Source organism: Mus pahari, chromosome 4 (assembly GCF_900095145.1).
Source record: "Mus pahari chromosome 4, PAHARI_EIJ_v1.1, whole genome shotgun sequence".
NCBI classification, from domain to species: Eukaryota; Metazoa; Chordata; class Mammalia; order Rodentia; family Muridae; genus Mus; species Mus pahari.
In genome coordinates, this window is record NC_034593.1 from 87,970,379 (window position 1) to 87,981,527 (window position 11,149).

Genomic DNA, 11,149 nt, shown 5'->3' on the forward strand with positions numbered 1-11,149 from the left:
ACCTCTTACTAAAAAATTGGGTAGACCCATCGCATGGGCAAGCATCGATCCCTGACACTACTAATGACACTGTTGTGCTTGCAGACAGGAGCCTAGCACTGTTGTTCTCTGAGAGGCTCCACACAGCAGCTGACTCAGACAGATGCAGAGACTCATAGCCAAACAGTGGGTGGAGCTTGGGGACTCTTATGGAAGAGTTGGAGGAAGGACTGAGGGCCCTGAAGGGGATAGGAACTCCACAGGAAAAACAACAGAGTCAACTAACTGGACCCTTAGGGGCTCTCAGAGACTGAGTCACCAACTAAAGAGCATACATGGGCTGGATCTAGCCCCCCACACACACACACAAGTGCAGCCTGGTTTTTATGTGCATTCCAAATAACTGGAGCAGGGGCTAGCCCTAAAGATGTTCCCTGTCTGTGGAATCTGCTCCCCTAACTTAGCTGTCTTGTCTGGCCTCAGTGAGAGAAGAAGTGCCTAGCCCTGCAGAGACTTGATGTGCCAGGGTAGGGGGATATCAAGAGTGGGCCTCCATTCTCTCAGCGGAGAAAGGAAGGGAATGTTGGGGGAGGGAAGGACTGGAATGGGGGACAATGATCTGGATGTAAAGTGAATAAATTATTAAAAGAAAAAGAAAAAAAAGATTGATAGTATTCCTAAAGCTGAACATGCATTTCCTGTTTCCTAATGATCCTATTTCTATTTGTTTACACACACACACACACACAGAGAGAGAGAGAGAGAGAGAGAGAGAGAGAGAGAGAGAGAGAGAGAGAGAGAGACACTTTTACTGGTCTGTAACTTGTATCACAGCACCCAGTTGGGTTTTGTTTGTTTGTTTGTTTGTTATGTGGGTTCTGGGGGGGGGGGGAACTCGGATCCTCATCCTTGCAAGACCAGTACTTTCTTTATGGACTGAGCTATCTCCCCAGCTCCCCATCACCACTGTTTTTTAAGGTGTGAGAATGCTGGCAGACACAGCAGTCCCTGATACCCTCAGGCTTCCCCCAGCGGGCACTCACCTAGCCAGGGGCAGTAATCTCCCTGGAGCAGGTAGGCCAGTGTTCAGAGGGGCTTCCTGCCTTGGAGCCATTGCCTCTCTGAGACTTGCTGCATCTGTCGGTTGCTCTGTCCTATTAGGAGATCCTAAACTCAGCTAATCTCCCTACCACCAACTACTCTTCAGATCTCTGAATAGTGCTGGCACGCCCTCCCCCTCTCCAGATTTAAGAGCCCCAGGTCCCTTGGCCAACCCTCAAAGCATGACTTTGAGTCCCACCCTGTCTCTTGACTGCACTTGTTTAAAAAACTAAATCATGTGAAACCCCAAACAGAGCACAGTTCTCTAGGAGAAAACACGAAAAAGGAGGATTGACCCTTCACATGGACAAAGTCCACTTCCTCCAACAGTGTGTGCGCCCTGTGGGCAGTGTGTCCTTTCTTTAAAATTCACAATGAACTGTTCACTTGGTTGAACTTAACAATCAACTGCGAACCCCCATTTTTTTGCATAATTATTGTAGAACCCCAATTTACTTTCTATGTTAGTAGTCTTCACTACCTTGGGAGTCAGAACAGTCACTTGTCCACACTTCCGTTCCCCAAAGCTAAATTCTGGGGATAAAGAGCATCTGTCTGGGATACAGTCTTCTCACACCTGGATACTATCCCCCTCCCGTGGCGAGGAGAGAGAGAGAAGAAATCTTTGTCTCAGCAAAGGGTCTCTAATCCTTGCCAGTCCGTGAAGGAGCTCCCTTTTAAAGAATATTTAGTGAATGGTGGGATGGAGGGCGAAGGAACAGAATTCTGCCATCACCTCCACAACACAACCTATTCCAGACCAGCCCTGGCTTCGCCTTGGGCAGTGGAGGGTGCTCGGAGCCTTTCCTTTCCTTTCCTTCCCTTCTTTCCTTCCCTTTCCTTCCCTTTCCTTCCCTTTCCTTCCCTTTCCTTCCCTTTCCTTCCCTTTCCTTCCCTTTCCATGGTGAGCTCAGAACCAAGGCTCAAGGAGATGAGCGTTACTGGCCTCTGTGGGTTGCTAGGGCAGGATAAGGTTGAGGTGGAAAACGTGGCAGGATGAGAAAGAACCAGACACGCTAAAAAGTATCAGAAACTAAAGGTATCCCCTACCGGAGTCTCTCCAACCTCTTGGAAAAGAAGCTCACAAATCAGGAAAAGACAGGCGAACACATGGCTACAGGAAAACTTCCAGGCAGCCCCGGGGCGGTTTTGACGTCAGGAGTAGGTGAAAAGGAGAGTCGCAGAGCTGGGGACACGCTGAAGAGTAGAGTGCCTGTGGGAGGCTGGGAGAGGTGGGCTGGGAACCAGGAAGGCGACAGGACAGAAAAGGGAAGAAGAGCTCCGAGGCCTCTAGTGGTGAGGGGCGACCAGGGGAGGGAATAGGGCAGGAACCCTAAGTCTACAGGCGACAAGAGAGAAGCCGCTCCCTACCTGGCCCAGGTCTGCTCCATGATCCAAGCGCTCTCCTCACTCTCGGGGTGCGGGTCACCCCGGGGTGGCCGCAGCCCGGGAAGATACCAAGCCTTGCCCAGGAGTCTCCAGCGCAAAAAGCCCGAGTCTCTTCGTCCTCCCCAGCTCCTCTTGGCGCCGGTGCCGGGTGAAGGAACAAGGTCCGCTCTCTGCTTTTTGAAGAGAGCGAGTCGATTGGCCTCAGCCGCGCCCTCAGCTAACGGTGCTCTGGGTACAAGGCAGGGACTGTTCTCGGGAGGTGGCTGGACGCCGCTACCGCGGAGCCCAGGCCGCGGGCGCACACGCTCCCAGGCTGAGACGCGACTGGCTGGCACGAGCTGATCCGCACCAGCTGAGCTGTCAACCGCGAGGGAGCAGAGGCGGGGCTCCGCTCAGCCCGGGACCCGCCCAGGTGACACGCCGCGGCACACACCCTCCGGCTCCCACGGCCTCCCTAGAAGGCTGGAAGGACTGATGCCCTAGAGGCGGCCATCGATGACCCTTGTCAGACTCTCAGTCCCTCGCTGATCCCAATGAGGAAATTTGGATAAAAGCAACCAACTGCAGGGGAGCACCTTGGAAAGGTGGTCCTCCCCCACCCCCACCCCGTATGCCTGCATCGCCCACCCACAAGTAACCTCCAAGGCAGAGATGGAGTCTAAGAACGATGCAAACCTGAATGTAGGTTGTGCTTCCTAGGGTGTCACAGGGCACAAGGTGATATGAGACCTGTTAGTTTCACCATTAAATCCACGGACAAAAACTTCCTCAGGATGCAGCCTTCTTACCCAAACCTTGTAGCCTTATTAGCTGTCCCTATTTCAATCAGCCCCTGGTTTAGCTTCTTTCCCTTGTAGTTCCCACAGCAATCGGGCTCTACCAGAAGCTCCAAGGAGGCAGAATAGTGTTCCTGAACATCCCAGAATGCTCCAAACGCCTTAAGAGACCTAAGAGCCCAGGACATGGATTCTCCAACTGTGGCTGTTCTGAGAGCACACAGAAAGCCTTTCCTTCCAAGGAGGGGGCTGCCCAGAGCCTGTATGTACATCAACTTATGTACAATGTTTAAACAAGACAGACATGTTGTAATTAGAGGGCTCACCTCCCGGAGCTCCCTTTAGCTCTGAAACAAACCTTTTTATTAAGTCCCATGATCACTGTTATCATTAGCTTTACCGCTGGCCTTTTCATTTTCTTTTTTTAAGTTATATACTACATGTGCCTATATTTGGTGGCGATAATTTAGTTAGATTGGTTTGAAGATGGCATATTTGAGAATAAGAAGGCTCGATTCAGCCCAGACTCTGATGAGGCCAGTGGCATGGCCCAGAGATATGTTCTCCAAATTTCCAAAGACAGACCAACAAGGCTTCTTCAGAAGGAATCCATTCTCTCCGGCAGCCTCGCAGTTAGACTCGGGAACAGACCTGGCATGCCTGGGTGCTGGTAGAACAACAAAGAGCCTGTCCTGCGGCAGGAACTTGTCATCTACCTCAGTTTCTTGGATTAGTTCTGATCTTCAGTAGGGAACCCGGGAGGGACGGACAGCAATACAAACACCGAGGTTCAGAGGAGTCGTTTGAAAAAGACCTAGCCTAGAATCTCCCAAGAGCAGCGCTTAGTTTGTAGCTAAAACTACTCTTAAGATTAAAATCATGCCCCCACCTCACCCCTGCCCCCAACTTGCACCCTTAATGTTCATTTAAAATATTACCAGGAAAGGACAAAACTAAGGTCCAGTTTGACACTGGGCAAGATCCACAAGCCACCTGTCTTGAAAAGAATCCACTGTTGCCTTGGGGGAGGGACAGGGAGCTCAGGTTTCTATCCCTCATACCAAAGTTGATGCTATATTTAGTTGTGTCTGAAATCAAATTATGGGCTGTTGAGTTGTGGAGAGAGATTCTGTCTACAGTCAGACGTGCTTCAGAAGAGATAGCGCTAACTCGGTGACCTGTGGCCTCCCAGAAGCACGGCTGAAAAACAGGCTTTTTTAAATTAAAAAAAAAAACACCACAAAACTCTTTTGTTCAAAAGTTTATAATATTAAGTTAATAACTGAAGGTCATTCAGAAATTACAGAAAATTATGTAGTATGTATATACATATGAGTGCTCTATCTGCATGTATGCCTGCATGACAGAGGGTATTAGATCCCATTGTAGATGGTTGTGAACTGTGGTTCAGATCCCATTGTGAGCCACCATGTGGTTGCTGGGAATTGAACTTAGGACCTTTGGAAGAGCAGCCAGTGCTTTTTTTTTTTTTTTTTTTTTTTTTTTTTCAAGACAGGGTTTCTCTGTATAGCCCTGGCTATCCTGGAACTCACTCTGTAGACCAGGCTGACCTCGAACTCAGAAATCCGCCTGCCTCTGCCTCCCAAGTGCTGGGACCACTGAGTCATCTCTCCAGCCCTAAAAAAGGACTTTTTAATGAGAACACAGGCTCACTTTACAGACATGGGTGTATTTGTGAGGGCAGAAGTTTATTTGATGTCTAAAAACTTTTATATGTATGGTTAAAAACACTTTCTTCTTAAATTTCAAAAGAAAACTACTTCTCTAAATAGCGCAAATCCAGCACAAATGCCTATTTCTCCAGGTTCCTGTTAGTCACGGTTGAAACATATTTATAAAGCTATAATTACAGCTTAGATCAGCATACTTATTCTCCCACTTTCCACCTGCTATGTATTTGTTCATGTTTTTAGGTAGTGTGCATAGTTAGACTTCAATGATTATGCAATGTTTTAATATATGTTTCAATAGAACAGTAGCCTACTTAATATTTTGTTGCATAGTTATGACATTTCTAATATTACTGTCAAATGATATTTTTGCATTTTTGTGCCTCTTTCATTCTTTCTTCCCTTCTCCCTTCCTTCCTTCCTTTCTTTCTTTCTTTCTTTCTTTATTTATTTATTTATTTTTTCTTTCTTTCCTTCTTTAGTTATACTCTGGTTTGAATGTATGGATCCCTCTAAAATGCATATATTGGAACCCAAACAATGGACCTAAGGAATAAGGTCTTCAGGGAATAATGAAAGCATTAGTATTATACTCTCAAGAACAGGATTGGTAAAAAGAGGCAGAAGAAAGTGCCCTGGTCTCCTTTTACCCTCTGTCCTTCTCACCACGTCAGGATATAGCCTTTGGTCCATAGGGGGACATAAGGGACAGTAATGTTTGGAGCCTCTCTGTCGACCTAAATTGAGACAAGGTAAAAATACATAGCAAAAACTGTTCCAGAGGGGCTGGAGTTGACTCTGGGGTTAAGAGTATTTGTTCCTCTTGCAGAAGACCTGAGTTCAATTCCCAGCACCTGCATGGCAGCTCACAGCAGTCGGTAACTCTAGTCCCAGGGGATCTAAACACCCTCTTTTGACCTCCAGGTGTGCATTTGCTGCACAGACATACATGAAAGCCAATCACTCACACACATAAAGTGATAAAATAAATAAATCTAAAGTGTTTTCAATAATTTTTAAAAATAATTTTTGATTAATTTTTATTTTAATTTTAAAAATAAATATATAAGTTATTGAAGTTTGGTGAGTTGTCTCTGCCTTTTCTGATACTTTATGCCATTCCCACTTTGAGACTGAGATCATTGTATTATTAGCGCACATGGTCCTTTTTATACATCCACTCCAAGGCCGAGAGGGTTTGCAGCCCCATGGATGGAGCAACAATGTCAACAGGCCAGACCTCCAGAGTGTCCGGGAACTGGACCACCGACCAAAGAATACACATGGAGGGACCCATGGTGCTGGCTGCCTATGTGGCAGAGGATGGCTTTGTTGGACATCAGTGGAAGGAGAGGCTCTTGGGCCTGAGGATGTTCGATGCCTCAGTGTAGGGGAATGCCAGGAGTGGGTGGGTGAGTGAGTGGGGGAGTACCCTCATAGAAGCAGGGGGAGGTGAGGGGGGAGGATAGGGGGGTTCTAAAGCAGAGACCTGGAAAGAGGAAAACATTTGAAATGCAAATAAAGAAAATATCCAATAAAAAATAAAAATAAATAAATCTGCTCCAAGTTTTCTGATTTAGAACAGAGGTAAACCAGTTCAAACAGGTATGCTGTTCTTCCCTTAGTGCAAAGCTTAGCTCTTAATTGGTCAGCTGATTGAACTGATTGTAAGTCTGTCCAATCATTTCCAAGCATCCATTGGTTCCATTCAGCTGTTTTTTTTTTTTTTTAAATCCTGCCTTTCTTCCCCTTGTGTAAACAGTACTAATGATTTTGAAGTGGTTGTCTGTGCGGCTTAAGTGTAATAATAAAATATCTATGTCTAACATATTGCATCAGATTTTCTTCTAAACTATTTTCTCTTATGGAAACAAAAACTTTATAGGTAGACTCTAGTTATCTTATTTTATAAATATTAATGTGGAGTATGGGGAGACAGACACATTACCTAATCACAAAGTTCATAGTTGAGATGTGAGACCAATCGGTTTAGCTCCAGAATGTCATTCCTGCCCACTGTGTGTAGCACGTCCTGATTCAGACACCTAATGGTCTCTGCACACTTAGATAGGAGGCCGTCATAGGTGAGTGGCTGTCACCTCACTGATCACCGTGATTCATCCCAGGGCTTGCTTAGTCAACAGAAATCTTCCTGGTCCTTCACAGGGCCATGACCATGGCCACGCCCTAACTTTGAGTTAAAATAAACATCCTTTCTGGATAGCGTAAGTCAACCACAGTTTCTTGTCTACTTTTCCCATTCAGAGGTAGACTATAGTAATTCATTCTTTAACCTATATTAACTTCAGGAACTTACTTGACTAGTAGAAACCTGCTAAGATATATAACCATCAAGCTTAGGTCAATAGACGCCTCTAAGGTAAGAAATCAACCCGGGGTCCTAGACAAGCAACGTGGCGAGGCCCTGAGACTAGGAACAGAGCAGAGGCTTAGTGGAGTGGACCAGCAGCTCCCATTGCAATGCTATGAGCTGAACAAAATCCAAACAACCCTCTATGTGGCTACAATGGGGGTACACCTATCCTGCTGAACCACACTAGAACTATCTATCCCCTGAACTACGCTATAAGAAAACACTTACTGTGATAACCCTATACATTAGAGAATAGTTTGCTAAACAACAACAATGAACAGTTGGAACTCAACTTGACACCTGGAAGTGAGGAGTTGTAACTAGGCAGTGATTATAGTATACAGATGTGGCAGGCCTATACAGATGTGACAAGTGTCAGCAGCCCTCTGGGGAAGGACCTTGAGGAGGCTGATGGAGAGCCAGAGGACACTGAAGAAACTATTCCATCCATGGGACTGAGAGAAAAGCCTGTATTACTTCGGTTGACCCATGCCTTCAAAGAGAATACTGGGGCAGAGACTGTAATGGCAGAAAGACCACCACCACCTTTGGTAATGTAGAAAACAGAACACATAGTATAGATGTTCAGACAAAGTTGCAAAAATGCTAACAGACTTTTCTCCAACCTCCCACTAAGAGGCTTTAAAAAGCCATATTATGATAAAAAATATGGACAAAAAAAGATTAGCATTTTTTAAAGAGCCATTCAAGGTTTTGTTTCTTGTCTTGTTTTTGGCGACAGGTCTGCCTTAATGGCTTCAAACTTCCTATGTATAAGTATGTGCCACTATGCCTGGCTTGAGCCCTTCCAGTTTTGAACAGAGTGTAGAGGCAATGAGATGAGCCAGACTTGTTAGATTTAAAAAAACAAACTGTTTCTTGTCTTTTCAGACAGTGAAAGCTTTCCAAATAAGAAGTGGCTGCAAGACAAAAATCAAACCTAAGATGTGATTGTTAGAGTCATGGAGAAGGCCTCCAAAAATACGCAGGGGAGAGCTCCATATGGCCTTCTGTTTAAACAAGCAGCCTGTGGGAATCTTTAGGGTAGGCCTCTCCACCATACAAAAAAACTTCTAAAAACTTCTATGGGTCCATTTCCCCCTCATCAGATGTAGAGGCAGACCAATGAAGTAAAAAAGAGCAGTTCTTTTGGGACTTTTGTCCTTGGGAATAATTATAAGTTAATTTATATGACACCCTTTCAGTTCTTTATGGAATGGTATCAGCATAGACTGAAAGGATTAAGACAGTACAAGAATTAAAGCATTCATTCCATATATATATATATATATATATATATATATATATATATATATATAAAATCAATGTTGCAGTTTGAAGCTAGAATGTCTCCCAAGGGAGCTGGAGAGGTGGCTGCTCTTACAGAAAACTAGGTTTCAGTCCCAGCACCCACATGGCAGCTCGAGGTGCAGTGCATATCTGCTGGGCTCCGTGACACTGGGAACTCAAGGCACAGCCAAACACAGGTAAAGCACCGCATACTCATAAAAATAAACAACTTTAGGAAAGAAATAGCAACAAGATAAAAGTCTGTGCATATTTCATACGGAGTTTTAGCCGTAGCCGTTCTGGTGAAGCTCATTGAATCTGTGCTTGTGGTAAAACAGTTCTCTACTAGTGCTCATCAGCTCAAGGCTGCTATAAGTTTTATCAGTCCCAGGGAGGACCTCGTGGGGAGAGCTGAGGCCTGGTTGGGGTGTACCTGGCTGGAGAAAAATGATTGGCTCTGCAGGGATGGAAAGGGCTGGCCTTCCGGAGCTGAAGCAGGCCTGGGGCAGAGGGTGTGTGCTCCAAAGACTGCACAGCAGGTGAAGGGACAGCTGTGAGCCAGAACAGAGCTCCTAGCCAGGAGCAGTTAAGAAAATGAAAAACAACCTTGGGGATTAAAAAGAGAGGGGCCTTCAAAAGGGATGTTTGTCTTAATGGAAGAAGAGACAGTTCAGAAAGTAGTTAATGCTAATGGTACTGAGTTATTCCTACAAGCTAACAGAATTCAAGAACAAATTTAGTTACCTATGTTTATTCAATTCAAGCAGAGCTTGTGCTACACATTGGGCGTGTGATTGAAAGCTGGTGTGTAAAGGCACACACACACACTCCTTACATCATACAACAGCCCTGACTGCGTGAAGAGCTAAAATACAACACACAGAGAATAGGAGGAGAGACCTTGATTAAATTTGACTTTTAAAAACTTTTATAAAGAAGATAGACCCTGTGCAGGCACCAAGGATAAGTAGAAGTTAAGAAACTTTATCAGAAATTGAAAATTCAAACTTTTATTCGAAAATTGACAGCTTGTTTTAATTGCTCCACAATCTCTGCATATATCAGAACAGTACATTTTATCCCAGAAATTAACACAGTCATCAACTGAAAAAAAATTTTTTTTAATTAAAAAAAAAAAAAAAGTATGGTCAACAAAGTTTGTTTTGGGGCTGGAGAGATGGCTCAGTGGTTAAGGGCACTGACTGCTCTTCCAGAGGTCCTGAGTTCAATTCCCAGCAACCACATGGTGGCTCACAACCATCTGTAATGGAATCTGATGCCCTCTTTTGGTGTGCCTGAAGAGAGCAATAGTGGTGTACTCATATGTATAAAATAAATAAATAAATCTTAAAAAAAAATAAAAACAAAGTTTGTTTTCACCTGTAGACGTCCCCATCCTCTCCTGGGTGACTACAGAGGGTGCCACACCCCGGGATGGGCAGGGAAGCACAGCCAGTGTCATACACCAGCTAGGATTGTTGGCTCTATAGCCCGGCAGTTTTTTGGTCAAGCTACTTAAAAAGTCTTTATATTTTCTAAAATAAGGTTAATGACAACAAATAGTTGACAGGCCACTGCAAGAACAAAACAAGACCATCTATGATTAGTGTTTAATTCATTGCCTGCTGTGGTTTAAAAATCCAATAAATCATGGTTACTTTTTTAAAAAATTAATGTTTGTATACTACACAGGATGCCTTGACTCTAAAGAAGCAGTTCTGAATTAATTTCAATTCTGCTACAAATTGCTCCCCATGCCTAGGCCAGTGACCCCGAATTTCCATTTATCAGTTTCCTGCCTTATCATAAGACCCAAGTTCTGACATTTAAGAGGAAGTTTCCCTAATTTCTTTCTCCCTGTGTTTAGGAGTGAGTGTGTGTGTGTGTGTGTGTGTGTGTGTGTGTGTGTGTGTGCGTGTGTATTTGTGTACATTCAGAACCACCCCTCCGTTGACCAGCCTTATCTGTCAGCTGTAACAAAAACCTCAAAGAAGGAAATTATGAGCAGGCTTCAGACAGCTGGCGGTAATTTACTCCCAAGCCCCGCCCCAGCCTTTCAACACCACTGTTTATATGCATCCGATGTTGGGGGAGGGGAAGCCNTGCNCTAAATGTGGCATGTTCATTTCTCAGAGGGGCTTTGGGGAAGTAAGAAAAGACCTGTGTGAATCTTCTGTGTCATTANCCTTANGTTGAGCATACATAATAAATCTTTAAAATTGCACAGACTGATATGGTCAATAAATACATTTCTGGAAACAATGCTGACATGAATTCCTAAAAGCTTCCAAGCATTCTTGACAAGCCACCATCACTAAAACCCGAGTCACTCTGGGATGTGGCAAGTTGTTCTAGCACCGGCTCGTCAACCAGTCCAGGACGGCTTGTGTGTGAGCTGTAAGGAGAGGAAGTGTGTGGAACGGCAAAACTTGGTTTAAATCTGAGACTGGATTTTTGAATTATGAAAAAGTTTGCTAAGAATGATATCCACGGTCCTTACCTTTGAATGTAGCCATCTACTACCTTATCCCTGAGGACACGTAGATAGA

General features: G+C 44.7%; 1 protein-coding gene across 6 annotated transcripts in view; it reads right to left on the reverse strand.

The window, feature by feature from the left end:
* Positions 1-11,149, reverse strand: part of LOC110320361 (myomegalin) — a 196,246-nt gene that overhangs the window by 168,029 nt on the left and 17,068 nt on the right. The window contains exon 1 of one of the 6 annotated variants that reach the window (XM_029537266.1): positions 2,452-2,822. The exons of the other annotated variants lie outside the window; for them this stretch is intronic. Coding sequence (XP_029393126.1) covers positions 2,452-2,471 — 20 coding nt within the window. The 5' untranslated portion in view covers positions 2,472-2,822. Of the gene's footprint in view, positions 1-2,451; positions 2,823-11,149 lie in introns of those variants that run through there. 6 annotated transcript variants of the gene reach the window in all.